The sequence below is a fragment of the Melanostigma gelatinosum genome, assembly GCF_949748355.1.
Source record: "Melanostigma gelatinosum genome assembly, chromosome: 2".
Classification (NCBI taxonomy): domain Eukaryota; kingdom Metazoa; phylum Chordata; class Actinopteri; order Perciformes; family Zoarcidae; genus Melanostigma; species Melanostigma gelatinosum.
Window position 1 is genome coordinate 402,622 of NC_136635.1, and position 27,932 is coordinate 430,553.

Sequence of the window (27,932 nt, forward strand, 5' to 3'; positions counted from 1 at the left end):
TACTGCAGCGGCAGCGGGAGTCCCGAATTGCATGAAGGGCGGGAGCGGTTGGTACGCATCGCTTCTGTCCAGCGTTGAGTCGTCCCTCACTTCGTCCTCCTCCGAGATCTCCCCGTCGCCGCTGCTGTCCTGTCTGTCTCCTTTGTCGGATTCCGAGGACGCCCCCGCGGAGGAGTCCGTGTGCACCTCGGTCCCTTGGGTGCTGAGCTGATCTTCGTGGGGAGCCGCGTGGTAACTTGGTTGTTCGGCTATCCATGCCGCTATGGCTTCTCGCTCTTTTTCACTTTCTTTGTAGCGGTTGGTGGCTTTTACATTCTTCTGTATAGTTATTGCCCCCGCTTCTATTTCTGCGGCCAGCATCTTCACGACTGAGTCGTATTCTTTTGACGGGCTGATTACGGTGGTTATTTTTCCTTTAATGACTTTCATTACCTCCAGCCACCAACGTAGCCATTCTGCTACCTTCAGTTTGCTTTTCGGGGGTCCTTCACACCCTACTACTGCTGCCACCAGTCCTGATTCAAGGGCAAGGGGAGCAAGATAACCCCCCTTTTTTTCGCATCCAGCTTTTACTTTTTCTCCCACCTTCGCCTTATCTGCTTCTTCATGCAGCACGATCAGGTGTAGTTGAACAGATTTGTCCCAAGTGTCCCATCCTTTGCCATTCAGGATGATCTGATGTTGGACGTTGATTCTGTGTTGTGGCCCCGGTCTCGGTTCCGGTGTCGGTTCTGGCGATGCCGCTCCTTGTTGTCCAGCGGTGTCTGCGTCCTGGTCCCTGCTGTCGTCTGCTGCCTGGTCCTGGGTCGATGGCGCTGGTACGTCCTCCTGAGTCGTCGCCGTCGTCTGCGGGCTGCCTTCGTCGCCATCGGGTCCTCTCTGCTGTCCGGTGGCGATTCCTCCTTCAGGGCCGTTGGCTCGTCCCGCTGGGTCGCCTCCGCCGCTATCGGATCCTCCTGGCGATATGTCCATCTTGGACTTTGTCTTTGTTGTCTCGAGTCGCCTTCCTCCCAAAGCCTCTCGTCGCGCGTTGAGGAAGGGATGGGATCAGGCTCTGGTCCCTCTACAGGTCGGGCGAGTCTGGTCGATGCTCCCCGTCGCCTGCGGATTCTCCTGTGTTGGCCTGTAAATACCACACACAGCTTCGATTCGTGGATGTCTTCGCAATCGGACTTCTTCGAGGCTTGGGCAGCTTTGCTTTCTACCCCAACGCCTCACCTCAGGTCTTTTCGTACACGAACGACAGCCTCTCTTAGCTGCCGGGGTTCTTCTTTTGGACTCAACGTACTCCTTTTCCGTCGAGCCCCACGTTATGGGCGCCACGTGTTAGATCCTGGGTACTTCTGGCCCGATACGGGGCTAATTACTGACTCAGCTCTCTATTAAAAGATTCTCGAGCTGGTGTTCTGGCGAGGGAACTCGCCTGGCTCCGCTAACTGCCGTTACTCCCGACGTCTACCCTGCTTCCTCCGGTCAGAGCGCGCTCGGCCGAGAGACCAGTCCTGGCCCCGGGCGCTCCCACCAGTCGCGTCGGTTATGGCAGCTTCCCTCTTATGGATCCGCGCTCTTGGTAAATGCCAGGTTAGATTTTAACGGCTAGGATTAATTCTTGCTAAAACCGTAAGGGATTGTTAAGTGGATTCGGTCTCTAGGATAACCTTTCAGAACTCAGTTGTTAGACGTACAATAGCTTTAACTTTTTACTGTCACGAGGAACTCATTACTACTTCGGCAAATTAATGCACTTTAAATGCAGATTAGATATTTATTGCAGGTTATATTAGTTAGTTTTGCAAGGGTTACAGCTACAGCTCACATAAAATGTCACTACACATGATTAGTCAATTTAATTATCTTCTTCGATTATACTCATTAGTTTTAGTCGCCGAGACGGCTCGGTTGGAGCTGGATGTCCAATGGTGCGATGAAAAGAGTTCTTTTGGAGTTGTTAGGAACGAAGGGCCGGCCGGACCCTCGATCCTCCCGCTCCGCAACGGAGCCCGTTCAGCAGTCCCCAAAACTCAGTACAAAGTCTTTCTCAGGCAGCTGCGGCTTCTCCGTTTGTCCAGATGTTAAGAGGCGAGCGGTGGGGAGAGTTAGAACCTTCGTCTTTGAATCTCAATGTCCACGAACAGAGGTCTCTTTTCCGTGAACAGAGACGAAGCCCTCAATACATCAGCTGCAGGCTTCAGTATCTTCTTCCGATGCGCTTGGATGGCATCCGCGATGAAATCCCAGCTTGCTGTCCGCAAGCATGTCCTTATATTCCTCATATGGGCTGTGATCAGCCCCCACCTGTTTGGTCCATGACTCATCCCCCCTCCCTCTGGAAAGGGCGTTAAGTCGAACATTGCCTGTATGACTCAACTATTACATCAGTTTCTAGATCCTTCTCTTGACTACACCCAACATCTGGTCTTGATTACAGCAATGTCATTATTGCCTAATACATCTCTTTCTCCGCTCCAGTCTCACACAGAACACACAGAAACATTCATTACATTTGTTTAAATCACTTCTATGCAGTTAAACATTTGTTACATATTTGATTAGAACATTTCGTTATATTTATTCATACATTTTATCTGTTTGATTACGCTTCAACGTTGAATATATGCTTTGTGCGTTTATAGCCTGACTACTTCTCCCTTTAATGTGTCGACATGTTACCGAGGCAGCTCTGAGAGGTCAACTCTTCTTGACACATGACGGGGATATGTGTCAAAGGTCATTGAAAACTGAATAGAGAAAATAGACCGTGAATAAATACCGTATCAAGGCCATCAAGTCTCCGGACACTAGGTTCGTGTGTGGCGTGTAGTGGAAAACCATGCTATCTCTGCTTAGAGTAGCCTAGACGTAGTTTCTGCACGAGAGCACAGAACTTAAGTTAACCGATGTGTCGTTGATAACGGACGAAGTTTAAAGGGAAAGTAACCAGGAACGGACAGGGACGGAGAAGATCCCTAGGTTACGTGTTTTAAATTGTTTTGTTGATGTACTGCATTTGTTGGCACTACGCAGCGGTCGTGGTGATACATTAAAAGTAGCACAGTTGGTTTTGTGTTTTAGGTTAGGGAAAGAAGTGTTTATTATTTGACTGTATTTGTTTGCTAAAAAGCAGTTTGTCATTTGTGTGGTGGCTAAGAAGCCAGCTGCACTGCAGTCGGTTTGCTGAGTTTGAGAAAGTGGATTGAGGGTTGAGTAATGCCATTTCCTTCGGGGACCGTGCTCGTGAAAACGCTATAAGAACAGATCTATATGTGATTTGTGCGTATTTCAGTGACGGCAGTGTATGGTTTCAATTTGGTATGGGTGAGAGTGATTGCGTGAAGCGTACATGTGTGAGAGACAGCTGAGGGTTAATATACGTGTCAGTTTTACTGGTAGAGTTAGGGAGATTACAGAGGATGGAAATTTGGTTCCCTAGGGGCCGTCAACAAATTTAGGAGCGAAGACACAGCAAAGGCACAGAGGCTCAAGGGAGTGAAAGTTGTAGATAAGGGACCAGCTGCAGCCCAGACAGGCTGAGAAATAGTTACTAGGGACAGACAAGAAAATTGGGGAGAGGCTTTGGCTCCATCTGTGGGCACTTCAGGAACTGCAACAAGAACATTTGACAGGAGCTTTGGCTCCATCTGGTGGAGATTTGGGAATACTGCATCCAAACATTTTATATTTCAAATTAGTGGAGACAGTGAAGAGGAGGTAGACATGGCAGGCAAAGAGGGCACTTATCTGTGCAATTTGGAGAATGATGTGCAGGATCAGAGTAGGATGATGGGTAGAAGGAAGCATTGGCCAGTAGAGCAGCAAGCGTACAAGAGAATGATAAAGAGATGGAAGGATAAAGACATTTGGGATGGAGAACGTGGGAATCGTCCCCCAACGGAAGAGGAGCTGCAACAGATAAACAAAGAAGTTGTGAGACACTACGAAGAGAAGAAGAAAGACTGGGAGGACAGAAATCCTAAAAGTTTGAACATGGGGAAAAGAAAGGCGTCAACCCACGTGGCTGAAGAGAAAGGAGTGTGGCCCTACATCAAGAGGTGCTTTGACTATGACAGGAAGAGGATGGACAGGAAGCCGATTGGAGAACAGAAGGACAAGATGAAGCTGGCAGCTGGAGCAGTAAGCTCACCACTAGAGGCCGCCAGATATGGCAGAGGCATATTTCCGTCCTTAACACCCTCAGCCCCTCCCTCATATGACAACAACCCGTTCGCTCCTAACAACAAAAATAAGCATGAGCATGAACAAAGCAATCTGTATCCTGACCTGCCACCTCCAGCTCCCGAGGAGGTGGCCGAGGAGGCCACCAACCCCTTCATACAGGCCCCACAGAGGGTGGTGAAAAAAGGACAACTGCAAGGAGTCTTCACAGTGGAGGGAGGAAGCCGATTTCCCCAGAAGAGAAGAATAGAAGAAGAAAAGCAAAGGAAGTTGAAAGAACAGTAAGTGTACTGGAAGAACGCCTCCGTGTACTCCAAACACCAAACATACCTAGACGAAGGAGCGGAGCGTGTGCAGAATACGCTTATGATGAAGAACTGGAAGCAGAAGCAGCAGCACACATTGAGCGCCTCACCAAAGAAATCAATCGCAGACAGGGAGTAGAAGAAAGAAGAGAGACACGTATGTTAAGCGAGCTCGACTTTGTAGAGCTCCCTGATCTACAATCAAAGATGACAGATCTCACCCTAGAGGAGGATGATGAAGGGCTGCTACCAAAATCGCCTCCGCATTGCGGGCCAGCTGCAGGGTTTAGCGTCCAACAGTCGGTTTTTTACCACCCAGGTGAAGAGGAAGAGGAGGTTGGAGAAGAAGATGATGAGGAAGAACAGTCTACCTACCAGCGAAAGACACCGGTAAAGACACTGAAAATCGACGGACACTTCACAGGCACGGCCGAGGAGGCGGGACAAACACGAAGTGGGCTAGCATTCCGCAGCACCCCCATGATGCCCCTCAGGCCGGCTCCAACAGCCGCCGCACCTCGTCGAATGGCATTCACTCCCTTCTCCTTCATGGATATGACGACACTGCTGGCCGCACTGCCTTCGCTAACTTCAGGAGCAGAGCCATGGATCAGTGAGTTGGGAAAATTCACGTCAACACACAACCTAGCACTGGGTGACTACAGAGGCCTATTGGCCCGAACTACTGACCAGCACACGCTGAACAAAGTTGAAAATGCAGCTGGAACGCAGCAGATGCCAGATTCCACACCAATAGGCAGTGTCAGGCTGGCACTACATCAGTCCCTAAGAAGAGAGTACCCTACTCCAACAGACCACAGCCAAATGTCCACCTTCGTGGCCAAGCCTGGGGAGGCTGCTGCCGATCTCCTAGCTCGTGCTGAGCAAGTGTGGAGAACAACATTCAGAGAATCCCCAGATACATCTCAGACATCATTAGCACTCTGGAGGCGCATGGTGACCAAAGGGTTGCCCGGAAAAGTAAGAGAGGCGATTGAAAATACCGTGGGTATTGCCTCCTTCACTCAACCTGCATGGAGAGAACATGTACTGCATCACTATGATAAACACAGGGCAGCAGTGGAAGGATCGGATGTGGAGCTCAAAGCACTGCAAGTGTCACTAATGAAGAGACAGCTGGCAGAGCTTGACGCGGCTCAAAAGATTGCTAAAGATAAAAAGAAACAGATGGCTCAACAGGAAGCACAAGCAGAACAAGTGTTCCCGGTGATGATGATGCAACAACCATGGCAGCAGAACCAACGAAGAGGAGGCGCCCAATGGGATGGCCAAGGAGGAACTTTCTACTGCTACAACTGTGGAAAGCCAGGTCACTACGCACGTGACTGCCGCTCGCGTGGTCAGCCACAACAACAAGGCCCACCACGTGGAAGAAGAGGAAGTTACCAGAGAGGGAGAGGCAATCAGGATCCGAGAAGTCAGGATCAAGCTGGACAGCCATACCAGCCATACCAGCCACCACTAGGAGGCACTGGGCCATGGACGCCAAATGACCCTCGCTCTGGAGAACATGTCAACCAAGCACCACAAACACAGTGGGAGGATACAGACCAAAACAGATGGTTTTGAAGGCAGCCATACAAGAGCCAGCACTCACTGAGAAAACACTGATTGACATACAGAAGAAGGCTGGATCATACGAATGGTCCGAATGGCAAAGGAAAGGAGCAACAAGAGGAGAAAGTGGACTTTGGAGATCCCATGACGGCAGAGTGGTAGCATCAGCAGAATTGTGTGTCGCACTGATACCAGAGGCACATGGACCAACGCATGAAGGAAAGAAAAGAACATTGCAAAGAATGCAAGTATTGTGGTGGCATCCACACATGGAGAGTATGGTGTCCCTCTTCTGCGACGAATGCACCACCTGTGGGGAGCACAATGTGAAGAAACCATACAAAGCACCTATGGGCTCTTATCCTGTACCATCAGCCTGCTTCCAGGACATCAGCATAGACTTCACGGACATGGGACCTGAAAACAGAGTACAAGGAAAAAGGTACATCTTGGTAATGGTGGACAGATTCTCAAAGTGGGTGGAGGCAATCCCAACTAGAAAAGAAGATGCACAGACCGTAATAAAGTGGCTGCAAACAGAACTGATACCTCGCTATGGGGTTCCTAGATGCATAAGGTCCGATAATGGTTCACATTTCAGCAATAAGCATTTGCAGGAAGTAGAAGCCAGACTAGGAATCAGACATAGGTATGGATCAGTGTATCATCCACAGTCACAAGGACTGGTAGAGAGGGCAAATCAGAAGCTAAAATCAAAAATATCGAAAACATGTGCAGCATCAAAGCTGACATGGGTTGAAGCCTTACCATTAGCTCTAATGGCAATGAGGAGCGCACAAGGAAATGAGACGCATCTTTCACCACATGAATTAATGACAGGGAGGCAAATGCCAGGTCCTCCAAGAGATGGTAGTCATATTCCTGCCCTAGATGTGCAGCAAGTAGAAATGAAGGCATATATGACTGCATTAATCACTCTCACGGAGGCTCTCTCCAAACAGGTCCAGCGAACCAGTGCAGCTGACCAGGAAGAAGTAAAAAATCTCATCCGAGTGGGTGACTGGGTCAGGGTCAAAGTTCATAAAAGAAAGTGGACTGACCCCAGGTGGACAGGGCCGTACGAAGTGAAGGAGGTTACTTCACACTCGGTCCAAGTCATAGGTAAAGCAGGAGCCCCTTGGCACCACCTGACACACTGTGCCCCAGCACCTGAGCCGTCCAGACCTCTAGCAGAGGTCCGAGGTGATCTGACGCAAAATGCAGGGTAATTTGTTTGGTTAATGTGGATGTTGTATAATACCCTGTATTCGTTCTTTGGTTAGCCGTCTCATCACCACTGCCCTCTCCAAGGAACCACCACCACCCCCTCCCTATGGAGCCTACCCAGTATGGGAGGAGCAGATCAGCCTGTTAGGGTCAGATGAGGCAGAGCCAGACACATGCGTGTAACAGGACAGAAAGGTAAAGAAAGTGACGTCCTTCAGACGTCAAGAGAGGGAATTATTGATAAAATGCTATGCAATCTTATTTCTTCTAAGGTGTAACATTTTACACCTTCTACTGTTTCGCAGTTAGTATGGATAAAATAGCTTATAGCAGCTTTAATAGTTTTAGCTTTAATAGTTACTCAGGCAATACTCATATGAGACGGTAGGGCGAGGGAGAAGCAGTGGAAGGTTACTGGCGTAACTGCGTCACAAGGGCAGTGCCGCCATCTTAGGGTAGGCCCAACAGCCTCGGGCTGTATTAAACCAGTCCTCCCCCTGCAGTCTACAACATTCCATAACACACTGACAGATGACTACGCCTTCTGGGACGGGCCAGTGTGGACGGATTTGTCCAGGCTCCAACCAGGTGGCTTACTTGTACAAACAAGCTCCGCCTGCTTCTTTGATTTTGACCAATGGGCTTCCATAAGAAGGACCTATATGAATTGCTGCGCGGCTATGTTCAAGTGTTGTTCTTATGGCGGATCTCGATTGAGAGTGAAGCTATTAGAAACCCATGCATGTTGAATTGCGGGGCTGCATAACTCTGTTGATAATAAACCTATTGCTTTTTGATATAACTAAACGCCTCTTGAGAGCTTTCGTTGTCCTCTTAAATCCGCTCTGAGTGTGGGAGATAAGTTTTTCTCACAACTCCGCCTTCTTTCCATTCCGGGACTCCCGCTGCAGTAAGCAAGGCCCTGAAGGAGCTCAAGGACCCAGGGTCAGGGCGGTACAAGAAAGCTCAGGCTAAGACAAGACACGCTCGCTCCACGAGCCCAGAGGATCATCTTCCAATATTGAAAAAGATGCCCGAAGGTACCAAAAAGTAAGAAAGCAGCCTGGAAGCTCGCTGTGGAGGAAGAAAGAGCGCTGTTGAAAGACATCTTGGGCAGCGAAGACGAACAGCCATCTCAAGGGCAGGGCCTTGGACGAAGCAGCTGCCTCACCACCGCTGAAGACAATGACGGCATAACAAAGATGCAAGCCTCCACCCAGAGCTTTGGTGAGTTAAAAAAGATCAAGGCGATGGTGGCCAACCGAGACCCAAAAGAATCGGTGCAAGAATATCTGACGCAAAAATGGCTTATGGTAAAAGCCAGCTCCACAAACGACGAAGCGAAGAGATTGTGGCTGGCCCATGTGACGGACCAACCGATGGATCCCGAAGAAACCGCGGAACAGCACTACCAAAGATTCGTGCTGGAAGACTGCGAGGACGAGGAGTCACAAAGCCACGGCTCCCCACCAGCCAACAAGAGCGGTTTTCTCTCTTCCGAGGATTACAACAAGCTGACAACAGAGCAGAAACAGGCCCTTCGTGTCTCCCGCATGGAAGCTGGGAGCGAAGGGCAGAGAAAGTAATGGCTAAACGGGCACGGGTCACAGTGGATCATGCCTATTGGGTGGGGGACGACATATACACCAACGTGGATGGAATCCCCTATCAGGTAGATACTGGTGCTGAAGTGTCGATGACCCGCAAATGCCTTGAAACAAAAGGACACCTGACTGTTCAACTAGCCGACAGAACCATCAAAAAGATTCCGTTTGGCGTCTGGAAAGGAGTTGTATGGGCTCTAGGACCCTACAATTTGATGACAATAACGGACCTAAAAGAGCTGCATAGCAGCCCAGAAAATCGAACCCCAATAAAACAGCGACTAGAAGTCCTCGGGGCAAAACTAATCCAAATGGGATCGTTATCACAGGAGTGGTACAAACCAGTGGACATTCCAGAAGTGACCAAGCAAAAGATCGAAGAAAGCGACTTTTCCCCGGAGGGAAAAGAAACGCTAAATGACATACTATCCCAAGCCGGAGTGGCTAGGTTCAAAAATGACTGTGGAGACATGGGTGCGAAGTACACCCACACCATAGAAGGGGGGGTACACCCGCCCGTCCGCCAATACCCCCTGAATCCAGGGGCAGTTGCAGAAATGGACCTGATAGTCACGGAGCTCAGCGAACTAGGAGTGGTGCGCGAGGAGCCAAATCCCATCACCAACAGCCCAATACAGGCAGTCAAAAAGCCTGAGTCATCGGGAGGGGGATGGAGACCTGTTATCAACTTCAAGGCCCTCAACCGCAGGACTGTCGCCAACTGAGCCAGCCTGATCAACCCCGAAGGGATGCTGAAAACACTGAAACTAAAAAGGTACAAATCCTGCATAGATCTGGCAAACGGATTTTTCTCGCTGAGGCTAGCCAAAGCCTCCCAAGGTAAGACAGCGTTCACCCACAAAGGTAAAGCGTACGTCTGGGAACGGCTACCCCAAGGCTACAAAAACTCACCGAATGTTTTCCAGTCGGCCGTGATGGACATACTGGACGGCCTGGAGACAACTATATACATCGATGATGTATTTATTGCAGATGACACCGAAGAAGAAGTTGAGTGGAGTTTTGGAGTCAACGGCCGCACACCATACAGCACAGAGGGTGAGTTGACTTTGATTCATGTGATGACAAGCGTGCACATTTAATACACACATTTGAATACTCCTAGGCTGCATAATGTTTACATTAAAGAAGCAGAGGAAGGAAGTAGGAGAACTGGTAAGAAAACTAAGATGTGGAGTAAGGGAAGTAGGAGAATTGGTGGGAAGACTAAAATGTGAAGTAAGAGAAGTAGAACGCATCACAACAGATTTGCAACAGCAGATAGAGGAAAGACGAGCAGAAAGTAAAGAAGACGAGGATATAAAGAGAATGCAGCGGCGACTGCTGAAACTGCAAGTAGCAGAGGTCGACAGAGAATTAAATAGAAAAGTTCAGGCCAAGAAACAGATGATAGCAGCAGAAGCCCAGCAGCAACAAAATCCAGCAGTACCAGCCTCCACGGTGGTGTACAATCAGCCCCCACTACGATGCAGAAGTGGTGCATCCAACAGAGGGAGAGGTAACGATAAAGGGGGGCATGGGGGTCTTGTAAGTAAAGGAGTGTGCTACGTATGTGGGAGAGAAGGTCATTGGGTGAGAGATTGCCCTCATAAAAGAGCAGGAGGACCGATCAGTGCAGCACCACAACATGCTCCGTTCCCACCACAACATCAGCAGTACCTACGACCAGGTCCATCTGGACCTCCTCCCATGAGACATCAACAGATGCCCATGCTGTCACCAGGACCATGGGGAGGTTCAGTGTATAGCCAAGATACATAGATGATTGCCATGTGATCCCTTACAGCAGACATATCGAGGTAAAGGGGGGATATGGTAAGGTGTCAAACATTTATGGTAAGGTGTCAAACATTTTTGTAGATCCACATTTAGAATAGTTTTCAGTAAAGGTGCTACTCACAATTTTTGAGATTTAATAACGTCATGATAAACCACAACTTTGAATTTAAATACAGCACAATCCAAGTCCTCTAACTCAGTGATAGGTCTTAGCCTAGACTTGCTAACTCTAGAAATGAGAAATATACGGGAGCTCTAACTAACATGAGCCGAGTTTTGTTTTCTCAGGTGACAAACGCAGAAGCAGCAGCTGACGAAAGGAAGCAGGCTGACGTGTCACCAGGCAGTCTGGTGTGGATAAAAGTCCACGAGCGCAGGTGGAGTGAACCAAGGTGGACCAGTCCATGGGAGGTAGTATTGGCAACCTCACATGCAGAAAAGGTAAAATGGGAGCGACTTGGCACCACCTCACTCACTGTGCAGCAGCGAAGGTAACGAGTAAGACACTCGCAGAGACAGGATTGAACATCAAACAGGAAAAATTTGAAGCCAAAGACACCTCAATAGAGGGGTTTAGACAGTACTGAAGATGACGTTTCCCCCACAGTTTAAGCGAGGGCGTCCAGTAGAAGACTCGAGGTTCAGTGGGTTATGGAAGTCTGTAATTATTTTCTTCCTGATTTCAGTAGTTTCCCTCTTAGTATGGGGAATTAACCACAGACAGGAACCAGAACACATGCATGACTACATCAAGATTCGACATTTAGCCTCAGTAGCTAATCAAACCGATCTTAGACCACGTAGAGAGGCTTCTCTGACGACACTCTCGTATGAAAATGTAACTCTCACTCTTATGTTCAAAGAAGGTACAACATCAACGGTCCAGTTCGACTTCTGTGAAGTAGTTTCCTGTCCCAAGTATGAACACACCTACGGGTGGATGTCCAAAACCTTGTGCATCATAACTGACCAGTGTGGGCCCGCCACACATAAGTATGGGAAGCTGTTATCATATTATGCCTGAGATGTGTACAAAGGGGGTGGGTAGATGTAATCCTTTAAGACTTACCGTAACAGACCCAAAATTGACTGACTGAGGACTCTACGTAGTACAGGGAAAGGCAACTACTGATAGTCCTGCCCCACAAGGGCTCATTAGGATTATTGTTAAGATCTGTCAAAAAGACCAGGTTCGACATACGACTGACGCAGAGAATGAGGTACCGGGGGTTGGAAACTGGAATGGCAGATGGGAATTTATGGTGGGTACAATATACGGCTTCAAGTCAGAAGTACAGATTGTATTGTGTGTTCAGGACCTAGACCCCTAGCAACACCAGTTCCTTCAAGATTCAGACCCCTAAGTCCTGAATTTAGTTGTATTTTAACTCTGTTTACTGATGACACGTTGCCCCTCCATCACACTTGTCAGGGGCTGCACTGGGATTACCCACCTGTAGAATATAATACCCCACCTCTGTTCAAGGTTACAGCGGGTCCATTTGATTGTATAGTCTCAGATACAGCTAAGGGGCCCAATGTAGGTAGTATTATTGCAAATTATTGCAAATTGTAGCAACAGTCACAATGCTAGCGACTATCTATATAACAGTGTGTTAAGACAGACAGCACCTAGAGCTGATTTATGGTGGTGGTGTGGAGGAAGAACCATATATCCAATCCTGCCTAAAGATTGGACAGGTAGATGTGCGTTGGTGCAACTTATATTACCATTCTATATCTTGCCTGTCAATGACGCAACTTATAGAGAACTCATCTCTCCACGCCCACATGCTAACAGAAGATCCAAAAGAGATGCCGGTAGCCCGAAGGGAGCCTTTGATGACCAAGTGTACATAAGATGTCATAAGAGTGCCAAGGGGGGTGTCTAATGACTTTCAAGCCAGAAATCAAATAGCAGCAGATTTAGAATCTGTTTTCTCTCAGAGGGTGATGATTAATAAAAATGTCGATTGGATCAACTACATTTACTATAACCAACAGCGTTTTGTAAACTTCACCAGGGACGCCATATCAGGGCTGCATGCACAGCTGGCGAAGACTAGTTTTATGACCTTGCAGAACAGAATGGCATTAGATATGATTTAGCAGAGAAAGGTGGCGTTGGCCAGATGTTTGGGTCTGCGTGCTGTACTTTCGTTCCAAACAACACAGCTCCTGATGGATCGGTGACCAGGGCTCTGAAGGGACTGACAGCACTCAGCCAAGAGCTAGCGGAGAACTCTGGTGTCACGAATCCATTCACCGACTGGTTGGAAAGTATGTTTGGCCAGTGGAAACATACATTTTTGTCAATCGTAATTACTCTGTGTGCTGTCGTCGTAGGCCTCCTAGTCGTCTGTGGATGGGGGTTCCCTTGCATCCGTGGACTTCTACAGGGGTTTATTGCTTCAACGATGAGCCAGACACAAGTCCAGGGCAACCAGTTATGTGTCGAGGATGAGGACGAATTGGAGCTTCTGATGGCCACAGTCTAGATGAGGCCACCAGCGGTGCCATAGCGGAACTTCACGAGCGGTTCCTGACCATCCTCTCGGAGATCCTGAAGGACCTGATAAACGCCCAGATGGACTTCTAAAACATCCGGTGAGATATTGGAAATTTGGGAAATAGACTGATTGTTCTGGATGAGTATTGTGAGATTTTATTTTTGTTTAATGGGTTATAATGGGATTTTAGGGTGTAAAGATTAAGAAATGCAATTTTGTCAAGTGTAAAAGAACAGTCAAGGCTTCTCAGTATGTGTTCTCTAGCCTACAGGCTGTATCCTGATCCTGCCAGCCCCAAGACATGGAAGGCAGTGATTTTCAACGCATTCGATCTTTTCTTTTTTACGGACTCGATTTCTTCCTTTTTTACGGATTCGATTTTGAAACGGACTGAACAGGAATACTTGAAATGATATCTGTATGCATGAATTGTTTGCCTCTGTTTAGATAGATAGGGAGCCTCTCCCTGGATTGAGTAGGGGGGAGGTCTCCAGGGACATTTGAATAACTAACTACATTTGAGTAGCTAACTCACAGTGAACTGTGAGTTAGGGGGGAATTGTAAGAAATTTGAGCAAAAAACTGTAGTTAGTAGATATAATAAATGTGTTTAATAATTCATAATTCATAATTCATAATTAGTCATAATCATAAGGGTTTTGGGAATGCATAATTAAGATAAACATAAAGTGATGTAGGAATAGTAGCTAAAAGACATGAAGCTTCTGCCAAGTTGCAGAAGTTTAACTTTCACACTGAAGGATTATTATAGAAGGGGTTAAAACGTAACTGACGGTCATTGAATGTGTTAGTAAACTCAAAGGCAGACAGGCGAATACACTCCTGGAAGTTAGCCAATAGGAATCGGGATAAATGGAAGAGGAGGTGTTTCGAACAGAGGTGGGTGGTTTAATTTCAAGTCTTTTTTTCCTCTCTCGCGTGATGGCCCTCGGACGACGGACGTGTTTTTCACCTGAGGAGCTGAGTAGAGGTTTTTGCAAATGGGGTTTTATTGTTTTAATATTTCATAGGAGTATGTACTCCAATGTTTAACTGTAATCGTACTTGCATCAGTGGAATTAAATTCCTTATAATTGTAAACCAGTTTTGGTAGCGTTATTATTGCAGCGTGTGTCGACGGCACAAAGCAGACACACGTGCTCCGGCTTTCTCTCTGTGGGGTTGAGTTTAAGCCTCAACATATTACTGTGCCCAGGCCCTTAATGAAGACCTGTCCATATGGGAAGAAAATGGTTTTGAGAGTGCTAAAAACAAGAAAGTAGCTCACGAAAACCTATGGAGAAAAATAGCCGAATTGCGGCTAACAATGGAGCTCGACGTGGTGCACCAGAGGGCCCACACGCGAGTAGGAACTCATTGGCAAGGAAACGAAGAAGTGGATAGTTTCGTCCAGATGAGACAAATTGTCTTTGTTGGGATCGAGAAGTGGGAAGATTTTCTCAAAGGAAGGGTAGTCCCAGAAGAAAATGTGAAGGAAGTGGTGCAGGCAGTGCATGGTGCACTAGGACACGCCGGCACCGTTCCGACATGAAGGGAACTGGAAAAGCAGCGACTCTGGATTCCTGAAAGAGAAGTCCGCAGAATCCTAAAAGACTGAGTTGTGTGGTCGATACAACGCAGGAAGGAGAGGACAAAGGGTGGGAGGACTCACCATTAAAAGTACCGTACCCTGGGGTTCTATCTGCATGGATGTGGCAGGACCCTTAGGGGTACCGGGTAAAAGCGGAGAAAAGTACCTGTTGGTGCTAGTGGACTCCATGTCAGGGTATGTAACCACAAAAGCAGTAAGAAAAGCTAACGGCAACAGTGTTGTTAGCATGCTGGACCAAGTCTGTGGCTACCTAGGGGTGCCTAAGGAGCTCAGGACTGACAACGGAACGCATTTTCGCAACGCTAAAGTGGACCAGTGGTGCCAACAGCATGGGGTAATGAGGATCTACTCTCCCCCATACACCCCCCAAGCCAACGGGGTGGTGGAAAGGACCATTGGCTTGGTGAAAAGTTGGATTGGGAAAAATGCCAACTCGAGAGAATGGAGCACTAAGACCCTGGACATCGCCAAGGCCCTGAAGGCCGCTACCGAAGTGACAGGCCCTCCCCTGCGGAGGAGCTGATGCGCCGCCCCTTCACGTCACAAGAGGTGGGACGTGGCTCAGAGGATAAAGAACCCAAGCTTGAGCAAAAAGTGCTACTTCGAGTAGGACAGCGCGTCTGGATCAAGGCTCAGGTCGGTGCTTCTAACTCGGCAGTCAAAGCCAAGTACGATAAATCAGACATAGTTGTCAAGATATTGGACAGTAATACTGTTCAACTCAAGAAGAAAGGAATCCAAGGAGTAGGGCAGCTGAAGCCAGTTCCGTACTAGGAGAAAACCAGGAACTCAAGAATGGCCACTAACATACAAGCTTTACCACCCTTTGTCAGAGTGGCCAATGTCAAAGGGGTGGTTAACATGAGAAGGAGTACTACGGGGCTCTGGGCAGGAAGAGCCCTGAAGAAGTTAGAATATGCAAAGAAAGGATTTCTCTCAGAAGAGAATTGTAAGAAATTTGAGCAAAAAACTGTAGTTAGTAGATATAATAAAAGTGTTTAATAATTAATAATTCATAATTAGTCATAATCATAAGGGTTTGGAATGCATAATTAAGATAAACATAAAGTGATATAGGTTTAAGTAGCTAAAAGTGCATAGGGGAATTTAGCCAATAGGAATCGAGATAAATGGAAGAGGGGGTGTGCCGAACAGAGGTAGTGGGAGGTTAAATTAGAAAGTCTTTTTTCCTCGCTCTTGTTCTGTGATGGCCCCCGGACGACAGACGTGTTTTCACCGGAGGAGCCGAGTGAGGTTTTTGCAAATGGGGTTTTATTGTTTTAATATGTCATAGGAGTATATACTCCAATGTATAACTGTGATCGTGCTTGCATCAGTGGAATTAAATTCCTTATAATTGTAAATCAGTTTCGGTAATGTTTTTAGCGCCGTGTGTCTGAAAAGCTATCATTCCACGTGGGCTAGCCGGCTCCATTTTCATTGTGAGGAGATTTTAGCCTTAACAAATTTGGCAAACACACGAAGGGACAGTCTTACCGGCCTCGCTGTGTGTGCTGAAGGCGGCGTTGGTCAAGCAGACATCCTGGGCCCATAATATCGGTAGGCAGAGCCGTTTCATGAAATCTGTGAGGTAGCTACTAGGACGTTAGAGGTATTTCTGCTTGGCTAAGCGCTGCTAACGGCTAACGCTGCGTTGCCGGGGGGTACGTTCCACGAGGAGGCCACGTTCCACTGAGGTAAGCTACGATTTACTTTCTGAAGCATGATGAACTAAGGGATTAGTCCAGAGTATAAGGATCCTAAGAATCAATTAAAGGCAGACAGCGCTGTAATTAAATCACCACATTGGAATCAAACAAGCTATGGAACGGGCGAACTGCTTTGCTCATGCTGGGAGCCTCCTTCGGCCCAACATAAGTACTGTTAGGCCTGCAGATAGCTAGTTTAAAGCAGGTATGTAGCTTGGCGGACTGAAATATTGTGACATTCCGGCTTTGGCGTGCAACCCTTAGCGGGTCTAGTTCATGACTTTTCAGGTCTCGACGCGTACGCTGCTTAGAGAAGCTAGGCTAGCGGGAGTTAGCTTCTGAAGCTGCGGCTCCGGGAAAGACACTCTCGCTTGTTTTGGCCGTGAATGGATAAATAGAGGGTCGTGTGGGTGATTCGGAAGAGGTAGAATGGTAGGCTTTTGGGGAAACTAGACTGACTGAGGAGAGTGTTGTGACGTTGGTAGTTTGTAACTCGCGATCGTAAGTAACGATGAACTCAGGTCTGGAGGAGCTATTAGCCTGTTAACCGGAGGTTTAAGGTGTAATAAAACCGGACAATAAATCCAATAATACGTGTGACTAGTCTGTGTTTTAGCAGCGTGGAAATACGTTTAAAATGATGAATAAATAAGTCCAATAATACGTGTGACTAGTCTGTGTTTTAGCAGCGTGGAAATACGTTTAAAATGATGAATAACATTGCATGATCTGTAGCCGCGCTGTGGGGAGCTAACGCTAGCTACGTGTAGCTCCGGTGTTGCGGTACTCTGTATGTAAAATAAGTGCTTATAAAATAAAATAACCAGTAGAGTGTGAGAGGAGACAGAGGGCGTACCAGTGGAATTAAAGTGTGGGATTTTGGTGATACTTGTGTGTGCGTATGCTTTATTAGAAGCTCCGTTTTTTGTCGTTAGCATAGCGGTTAGCATATCCGTTACCACAGCCAGTTTCAGGACAACTTCCGGTTCGGTTTCAGGGTAACTTCCGGTTCGGCGAAGTGTTTAGAATCTGTAAATTTTTCAGAGATTCATTGTCTAAGAGCTGTGAGCTTATATCCTGACCTTAGTTTTAATTAAGCATTATAACTTTAGTCGTTGACTTTGGTTTTAATTCAGCATTTTAACAAAGATTAATGGTTTCAGTTGTTCTTCAATTCTTGAACTTAATTGTGATTCATTATTGTGCAGACCAGAGTGTAAGTGCAGTTCAACAGTTTGACTTGCATTGGTATTTCTGATTGAATATCTTTGAACACAGTTATTGATTTCAAAGTTGAATTTAATATTTAATTGATTAATTATTCATTGTTTTTTAATTTAATTTGACTTCCAATTTTAAACCTTTCGAATTCTGATTTGGAACTGGATTGTGATTCTGATTCTGATTTAGATGTTGAGTTTGATTTCGGAATTCTAGCTTCAATTTTGGATTCGAGATTCCTTCACATATCCAGTATTGACTAATTTTGGTACATTTACTATTTTACATCGTTCCTAAGAATCAATTTTGACACGGACGGCGCAAACATATTTGAGAGATCGTTGACCTCTCTTACACTACAGACGTATGCTAACATTTACTGCTGAACTTTTGGCAGTTTTGTGTTTGTTTTAGTCAAGGTGCGTGGTTGAGTGGGTCCAGATCTGGGAAGTGAAGCAGTGGATCCCAGTTTTGGAGTCAACGGCCACACGCCATACAGCACAGAGGGTGAGTTGACTTTGATTCATGTGATGACAAGCGTGCACATTCAATACACACATTTGAACACTCCTAGGCTGCATAATGTTTACATTAACGAGGCAGAGAAAGGAAGTAGGAGAGCTGGTAAAATCCAACGGACAAGCTGAGTTTGTGCCATGGGGACATCGAGACATGGACGCACTGGAAAAGGCGTTGCCACCGCTGGCAGGTGGAGCCAATCCGTGGATCCGTGTCTTTGAAAAACTCACAGCAGCTGATAAATTGGCATTGGGAGACATCCGTGCCGTGATGATCCACACCGAAGGAACAGCCAAATTGAACATTTTGGAGGTAAGTACAGGAACGACCAACAGGGGGGATGAAACCCCATTTGACAACTTTCGAGGAGTTTTCTGGTCAGCAATGCGGAGAATCTGGGCCAAAAAAACAAAAATGAACTCTCTTTCGGGACTGAAGATAAAACCAGAAGAAGAAACCCATCAGTATCTGAGGAGAGCTGAAGAAGAGTGGCAGAGGGCCACAGGGGGGAGACATGATAGCAATGAAGCCACCACTGTGGTATGGCGACACAGTGTGCAAAAGGGCCTGCCTCCACCGGTACGGACAGCGCTGGGAGAAGTAGTAGGCTTGAGCAACATGAAAGATGCCATGGGGAGGAAACACCTAACTCACTACAACCAGCGACATCTAACTGAGAAGACGAAAGGACAGGAAGACATAGAGGGAATGACGCAGCGACTGTTGAAACTTCAACTAGCAGAGGCTGACAGAGAACTCACTAAAAAACTTCAGGCCAAGAAACAGATGATAGCAGCAGAAGCCCAGCAGCCACCAACTCCAGCAGAGCCAGCCCCCATGGTGGAGTACTACCAGCCTCCGCCCTATAGAGGCAGAGGACGTGCACGTGCATCCAACAGAGGCAGAGAATATGGAAGAGGCAGAGCTTACCAAGCAGGCGGATATGGCCAACCAGGAAACAGAGAAAACCCTGACAGGTTTGGTGAATGCTACACCTGTGGGAGATGGGGCCATTGGGCCCGAGACTGCCCAAGGCAAATGGGAAGAGGAAGACAGCCCAATGCACCACCACAACATGCTCCGTTCCCACCACAACATCAGCAGTACCTACGACCAGGTCCAGCAGGACCTCCTCCCATGAGACATCAACAGATGCCCATGCTGTCACCAGGACCATGGGGAGGTTCAGTGTATAGCCAAGATACATAGATGGTTGCCATGTGATCCCTTACAGCAGAGATATCGAGGTGAAGGGGGGATATGGTAAGGTGTCAAACATTTTTTGTAGATCCACATTTAGAATAGTTTTCAGTAAAGGTGCTACTCACAATTTTTGAGATTTAATAACGTCATGATAAACCACAACTAGACTTGCTAACTCTAGAAATTGAGAAATATACGGGAGCTCTAACTAACATGAGCCGAGTGTTGTTTTCTCAGGTGACAAATGCAGAAGCAGCAGCTGACGAAAGGAAGCAGGCTGACGTGTCACCAGGCAGTCTGGTGTGGATAAGAGTCCACAAGCGCAAGTGGAGTGAACCAAGGTGGACCGGTCCATGGGAGGTAGTATTGGCAACCTCACATGCAGTAAAGGTGAAAGGTAAAACTGGAGCTACTTGGCACCACCTCACTCACTGTGCAGCAGCGAAGGTAACGAGTGAGACACTCGCAGAGACAGGATTGAACATCAGACAGGAAAATTTGAAGCCAAAGACACCTCAAAAGAGGGGTTTAGACAGTACTGAAGATGACGTTTCCCCCACAGTTTAAGCGAGGGCGTCCTGTAGGAGACTCTAGGTCAGTGGGTTATGGAAGTCTGTAATTATTTTATTCCTGAGTTCAGTAGCTTCCCTCTTAGTATGTGGAATTAACCACAGACAGGAACCAGATCACATGCATGACTATATCAGGATTCGACATTTAGCCTCAGTAGCTAATCAAACCGATCTCAGACCACGTAGAGAGGCTTCTCTGACGACACTCACCTATGAAAATGTAACTCTCACTCTTATGTTCAAAGAAGGTACAGCATCGACGGTCCAGTTCGACTTCTGTGAGGTAGTCTCCTGTCCCGAGTATGAACACACCTACGGGTGGATGTCCAAAACCTTGTGCATCATAACTGACGAGTGTGGGCCTGCCACACATAAGTATGGGAAGCTGTTATCATATTATGCCTGTGATGTGTACAAAGGGGGTGGGTAGATGTAATCCTTTAAGAGTCAGTAGTACAGATTGTATTGTGTGTTCAGGACCTAGCAACCCCTAGCAACACCAGTTCCTTCAAGATTCAGACTCATAAGTCCTGAATTTAGTTGTATTTTAACTCTGTTTACTGATGACACTTTGCCCCTCCATCACACTTGTCAGAGGCTACACTGGCATTACCCACCTGTATAATATAATACCCCACCTCTGTTCAAGGTTACAGAGGGTCCATTTGATTGTATAGTCTCAGATACAGCTAAGGGGCCCAATGTAGGTAGTATTATTGCAAATTATTGCAAATTGTAGCAACAGTCACAACGCTAGCGACTATCTATATAACAGTGTGTTAAGACAGACAGCACCTAGAGCTGATTTATGGTGATGGTGTGGAGGAAGAACCATACATCCAATCCTGCCTAAAGATTGGACAGGTAGATGTGCGTTGGTGCAACTTATATTGTCATTCTATATCTTGCCTGTCACTGATGCAACTTATAGAGAACTCATCTCTCCACGCCCACATGCTAACAGAAGATCCAAAAGAGATGCCGGTGGCCCGAAGGGAGCCTTTGATGACCAAGTGTACATAAGATGACATAAGACTGCCAAGGGGGGTGTCTAATGACTTTCAAGCCAGAAATCAAATAGCAGCAGATTTAGAATCTGTTTTCTCTCAGAGGGTGATGATTAATAAAAATGTCGATTGGATCAACTACATTTACTATAACCAACAGCGTTTTGTAATATTCACCAGTGACGCCATATCAGGACTGCATGCACAGCTGGCGAAGACTAGTTTAATGACCTTGCAGAACAGAATGGCATTAGATATGATTTAGCAGAGAAAAGTGGCGTGTGCCAGATGTTTGGGTCTGCGTGCTGTACTTTCATTCCAAATAACACAGCTCCTGATGGATCGGTGACCAGGGCTCTGGAGGGACTGACAGCACTCAGCCAAGAGCTAGCAGACAACTCTGGTGTCACGAATCCGTTCACCGACTGGTTGGGAAGTATGCTTGGCCAGTGAAAACATACATTTTTGGCAATCGTAATTATTCTGTGTGCTGTCGTCATAGACCGCCGAGTTGTCTGTGGATGGGGGTTCCCTTGCATCCGTGGACCTCTACAGGGGTTTATTGCTTCACCGATGAGCCAGACACCAGTCCAGGCAACCAGTTATGTGACGAGGATGAGGACGAATTGGAGCTTCTGATGGCCACAGTCTAGATGAGGCCACCAGCGGTGCCATAGCGGAACTTCACAAGCGGTTCCTGACCATCCTCTCGGAGATCCTGAAGGACCTGATAAAGGCCCAGATGGACTTCTAAAACATCCAGTGAGATGTTGGAAGTTTGGGAAATAGATGGATTGTTTTGGATGAGTATCTCGAGATTTTATTTTTTGTTTAATTGGGTTATAAGGGGATTTTAGGGTGTAAAGATTAAGAAATGTAATTTTGTCAAGTGTAAAAGAACAGTCAAGGCTTCTCAGTATGTGTTCTCTAGCCTACAGGCTGTATCCTGATCCTGCCAGCCCCAAGACATGGAAGGCAGCGATTTTCAACGCACTCTATCTTGAAACGAACTGAACAGAAATACTTGAAATGATATCTGTGTGCATGAATTGTTTGCCTCTGTTTAGATAGATAGGGAGCCTCTCCCTGGATTGAGTAGGGGGGAGGTCTCCAGGGACATTGAGTAAATAACTACATTTGAGTAAATAACTACATTTGAATAACTAACTACATTTGAGTAGCTAACTCACAGTGAACTGTGAGTTAGGGGGGAATTGTAAGAAATTTGAGCAAAAAACTGTAGTTAGTAGATATAATAAAAGTGTTTAATAATTCATAATTCATAATTAGTCATAATCATAAGGGTTTGGAATGCATAATTAAGATAAACATAAAGTGATATAGGTTTAAGTAGCTAAAAGTGCATAGGGGAATTTAGCCAATAGGAATCGAGATAAATGGAAGAGGGGGTGTGCCGAACAGAGGTAGTGGGAGGTTTAATTAGAAAGTCTTTTTTCCTCGCTCTTGTTCTGTGATGGCCCCCGGACGACAGACGTGTTTTCACCGGAGGAGCCGAGTGAGGTTTTTGCAAATGGGGTTTTATTGTTTTAATATGTCATAGGAGTATATACTCCAATGTATAACTGTGATCGTGCTTGCATCAGTGGAATTAAATTCCTTATAATTGTAAATCAGTTTCGGTAATGTTTTTAGCGCCGTGTGTCTGAAAAGCTATCATTCCACGTGGGCTAGCCGGCTCCATTTTCATTGTGAGGAGATTTTAGCCTTAACAGAATGAAGGATTGACATGGAGAGAAATCAAGAATGATTGTGTGGTCTGCCTGCTGCCGACCACCCTTGACCTCACATGGCAGGGACCCGGAAACAAGAAACCAATCCGGGTCACAGGAAGAAGAAAAGAATTTAACCGTATGACCCACAAACCAGTGAAGGTTTTGGATGCATATGTGTGCGGTTTGTGTCGTATAGAGATGTCACCACGGTTGCACTTCGTCATCCAGTTGGATCTGCGGGGGACGAAGCTGAACCTTAAGGACTGTGTCTGCCAATGGGATGGACACAGGCTGCACCTCTGTGCGTCTTGCTCCGTACTCCAGCAGAATGGACTGCTGGTGCAAGCTGGAGCATGGCAGGTGAGAAAAGTTTCTTCAGCCAATACAAACCCTGGCACCCGCCTCATGGGAAGGTGAGGGTGCTGCCGCTCCTGTTGATATATCACACGAGGAGACTGGGGAACCCTCGGCACCATCTATGAGCCCACTCGACGGAGACCCACAAGAAGCAAGTGGAAACCGGATTGCTGGCCCCATGGGATCTTGGAGGGAGTTGGTGCACAGGAACTGGCCATACAGCCCAGCTCAGGCCGAAGTTACCTACCCGCCCCTGGCTTCCGTACAGATCCCAGCGGCCTTCAGGGTCTTTCGCAGCCCTGATGCCCCAGGGTACGCAGCCACCGCAGCAAACCTACCCGATTGCCGCTTAGAAATGGCAACGCGAGAGGGGTGGCTGGGGCCCTGGGAACTAACAACCTGGCGCCTGTTAATCGAAGATGTGTATTGTGATCCAGATGTGCCAATACGTGAGCTAGACCCGGTGCCAACAGAGGCTGGTGCTCGCGGCACGAATCTCCGGTATAGCATCACGGATCTGGACGCCTTCCACCACACCGGTGCCAGGACCAAGGAAAAGAGTAAGACTTTCACGGTCACCCCAGAGGGGTGGCGGAGAGACGGTGTTATGCAACTACCGGGCTCTTGGGCGGCCAGAGCGGCAACGCCTACATGGGAGGCCCGCACAATGCGCGTCATGGTGACGCTGAGAACCGTGATGGTTCCATTCGACGGTGTATACTCCGTTGGGGTGGAGCTGACCAGAGCGGATGAGGAGGTGCCTCCTCCAAACCCACGCGCAGACGCAAAAGGTTTGACCGCTTGGGCACGGAAGTCATTTCGCAAACTGCAGCGGGGTGGAAAGCCACGCAGTAGCAGCGCCTAAGAAGCATAGTTGCTGTAAAAACGGAACTTGATTGTCGACATGTCGCTGCCATACCAACCAAACAAAGATTGTCGGGAACTAAAAAGAGTCTCTCCGTCTCTCCGAGATCGCCCAAGGCCATATCTGCAATTGCCAAACGAAAGAGTCTATTTGGACAGACCCCTACGAGATTTTGCATACCGACGAGGTCTCTGTGGATCCGGCGCTTATTTCTGCAGCAATGGCGAATATGAGCGCTCCCCGGACCTGACTGAACCTGGGAAGGTGGCTTTGCTGACTAATTTTCGCACTGGATGGCAACTCCAGTATGACAGAGCAATGGTCCGGTGGACCCATCAATGGCTGCTGCAGCCAGTCCTCTGTTGTCCTGACCTGTCCCCCTGGATCCTGAACACCGCTCTCATCACTGTAAACGGTATACTGCTAAAGTTGCGGTGGGGTCCTAACTATGCTGATTATTTGCAAGACGCATATGTTGATTTTTGGATAGGTGAGAATTTGATCTGGACCACCAGCCCGGTCATGCAGCGCCTCATAGCGCTCCACGTGCAAAACAGAGAGCGCTGTGTTATTGAGAACCAAGACATGCCGTTGCGTACGGTGAGTTACCGCCTGCCAAGCCTCGGCCCACCAAACCCGGACCCGGGCCTGCGCATGAGGGATTTGCCTCCAACCAGATCGCGGAGTTGGATGCACACACAGGTGAATCGCTCAGATATGTGGGCTAGGGTGACAGAGCTCCAGATGGCCGACGGTCAGCCATTATACGCAGCTCTCGCTCAAGTCCGGAACCTTGTCAGCCTGGAGGAACGGGTGGCGTACGCTTGGCTTGGGTTACATTCTGATGTGCACGGTGATTGCGTTGGACCCCTCCCACGCTCCTCCTCGTTGGTCGTCACCTATTACAAGTGGGTGTGGAGGGGGCTGGACTTCAGCATTGGCCAATCTATATCACCAGCTCCTGAAGGGCAGAATTGTTCAGTACGATCCTGACTCTCCCCCGCGCCTCAGCTCCGGCTGCCCCGCTCCACTTCCGGAAGTGATACCGGCTATCACACTGCAGCATCCGGGACCATGGATCTCCCACTTCTACATGGGAGGGTTCAAGAATTTAGGCGATCCTCATCCTTTACCCCCGTCTCATTAAAACGCCCCGGCAAGCGACTGGACCAATCAAGTGAACGACCACGGAATGGAAAACGACTATGGATATGCTTAATGGCTAAAGTAGTAGCCGTACTAACAGGACTGTGCATTGTCCTGGCTATACTGTACTACTATGGTAGTATCCCATGGGCCCTCACTCATGTAAGGGTGTTCTACACTACCACAAAGAAGTTCGACCAGTCATGCTGGACGGTCGACTCTGGAACGATCGTTCTCTCCCAACTCGCTGGACAGAAGAGCCCCTCGCCCTGGTTGGACCTTGAGGTTAGGTCTAATGCAACCGGTCAAGTCCAAGAAGGGGGTGGGACGGCACCGAACCTGACAGCTACCATCATCGCGTGGATGACTATCTGGGAACAGAAAATCATCAACACGGTCAATGACACGGGTGAAGAAGCAGACTGGGCAGGCGAATTCCAGAAGGTAATAGAGAATTCAACATGGAGGATAGATGAAGTATCTACGCTGGGAGCGGAGATGAAGATTACGGTAATGATGAAGACAGCAGAAGAAGAAAAAAGGGAACAGTGTAATTGGATCTACCCCGAAAACGGTGTCCCAGGCTGGTACTGTTCATGGGCATGTGTCTCATGGGCAGAGCAAGGGAACGAGGGATACTGGAAACCCGAGGTAACCTATGCAGCGAGCCACCGCAATGATACATGTTTGGTGATTTTACCGGCAGAAGGAATGTTCTGGGGACACTACAATCTCACCTGTGAGGCCACACAACCGCGACGTAAACCACGGCGGGTTAAAGTTAAAGTGAGGCCACTAGGTAACACCACCAACTACCAGCAGAGCAACAGCACCAGCCGAGCCGTGAATGTCACGCAGGAGGAAGAAGAAGAAGAGGAAGTACAACCTACGGCTCAAGTGGACAAAGAAGGGCAGCCGCCGCTGCCACGATTCAGGTCGAGTGACAGTCTTCGGAGAAATAGGAGCATGAAATGGACGAAGCATTGTAAAACAAACAAGCTCCCTCTCCTAGATAAATGCTTCTGGAATGTGTTCTTTTATTGCGAAGGTCAGAATTACTTCGTAATAACTCCGGTTAACAAACCACAGTATCAGGCTCATAAGTACATCTATCTACCCAAACCTAATGCCCGGCACGAGGACTGGCTCAACAACACCCTGCCATGGATATGGATAACCCAGCTAACGCATTTCAAAGGGGCCTTCACGGAGGGATACTCCAGAGCCAGCCACAGCCTTTTGGGACCAAGGACGACCGACATGTATGTACAAAAGCTGCCGAAACCCGAGGAGTTAATGACAGCCCCAAGAGGGGATTTCCAAAAAATTTACACTTGTGTGACCACCAAAATGTTCAACGCTCTGAATGGAACAGAGTATCTAGCCGACGGCGCCTCCCCGAGATGCACACTCTGGCAAGAGTGGTATCGGGCTTGGGGAACGTGGCTATATGACTGCACAGGCCTGAAGACGAACCAGACGATCAAAGGAACCCTGCAGGCATGGAAAGAGGCCCACACCAGGGACGACAGCTCAACCTGGTGGGGCCTACAGAAGGATGAAGTGTTAGAATGGGTGGTGCCATGTCTAACTCAGACCACAAACTACTGGGTGAAGTATCAGTACCTGGCCACAGTATACTCGAAAGAAAGAGACATCTGGCCTGGGGTTTGGAGCCGACCAGAACCATATATAGGCCCGCGGCCCTGGAAGATGGAATGTAACCGAGGAAACACGACCTGCAACATCAGCCTGGCCGGGGGACATTGTGAGACTGTGCCAGGATGGAAAGACCATTGCCAGACCCACTATGGAGCAGAATATGAAACCCACGTGCAAGAAGTAACCTGGGTGAAGGATAAAGCAAAGAAATGGAGACGGTCAGGGCCTCTGACCAGCAGCTGTACCAACTTAATCCTGGGCCATCGCATGAAAGACAGAGTGAACGTGAACGGCCAAATCATTCCCCCAGTAACCGACCCTACAGTCTTTCTAGCTGAGGGCCACGCCTTCAGGAAAAGCCTCTGCGAGGGTAAAGAAGACAAAGGATTTGAATGGGTAGGGGCTAACCGCCTCTATGGGAACGGAACATGCTACGAGCCAGAAGAACACTGGCTGAGTTGCGGGAGCGGCCGACGAGAACACGAGTGCAGTTGGATCGAACTAACAGGTGCCTCCATGGTCGGGACCGCAACCATCGTAGTGGAAGAATTGGCAGGGAAGATTGGAGAAGGATTCACGGTCATAAAGGGCTGGATGGGGAGTTTGTTCTCCTGGCTTTGGCCTTATTTGTTGATGATAATTGGAATTGTGATCGTGGGCCTAATAATCTGTGCCGCCATTAAGGGCGGGGTAGCAGCCACTGTTGCCTCGTGCTTTAAGGGGAAGTTGAAGGATAAAGGAGAAGTGAAGAAGGGACTCCTCCCACGAAGGAGGGAGGAGTCCACCCTCCTATAAAGGGTGAACCACTGGAGCGCCATAGCCATTGCAGACCCGAAACCTCAACCAAGAGCCTCATACTGAGATAAGAACGAATAAACCTAAAAAGCCAAGATGGCCAACGCGACCAACACCACAACCACTGAAACTCCAGACTTGACCACCTTCGGAGTGAGTATAACTGAAGCATTACAGAACTCCTCCGACGCAGCACGCAGATGCAGGCCAGTGATTCTATTAACCGAACTGGACTTTTGGGTCCTTGAGATCATATGGTTCTTCTACTGTTGCATGGGCAAATGGTCCATAGATCAGCCACTAAGAATACTAGCCCTAGCGATAGGGTGTCTGA

At 47.9% G+C, this 27,932-nt stretch overlaps 2 protein-coding genes and 1 long non-coding RNA gene across 3 annotated transcripts in view; 2 read left to right on the forward strand and 1 right to left on the reverse strand.

Annotated features, from left to right (window-relative positions):
• Positions 1–14,523, forward strand: part of LOC306794229 — a 77,801-nt gene extending 63,278 nt beyond the window's left edge. The window contains exon 3 of the long non-coding RNA XR_013772920.1: positions 13,034–14,523. This is a non-coding gene — a long non-coding RNA (uncharacterized lncRNA). The remainder of the gene's footprint in view (positions 1–13,033) is intronic.
• The window catches only part of adamts17 (ADAM metallopeptidase with thrombospondin type 1 motif, 17), a 270,965-nt gene that overhangs the window by 28,963 nt on the left and 214,070 nt on the right, over positions 1–27,932 (reverse strand). The gene's annotated exons all lie outside the window — the stretch shown is intronic.
• Positions 1,053–13,044, forward strand: LOC306794219 (uncharacterized protein). The gene is made up of 2 exons (XM_079292208.1): positions 1,053–9,946; positions 10,976–13,044. Exon 1 carries the CDS (start codon positions 4,638–4,640, stop codon positions 6,066–6,068), a length of 1,431 nt encoding a protein of 476 aa, XP_079148334.1. The 5' UTR covers positions 1,053–4,637; the 3' UTR covers positions 6,069–9,946; positions 10,976–13,044.

Coding starts and splice junctions, on each gene's coding strand:
- LOC306794219 (XM_079292208.1), top strand. CDS start 4,638: ATGTTAAGCGAGCTCGACTTTGTAGAGCTCCCTGATCTACAATCAAAG.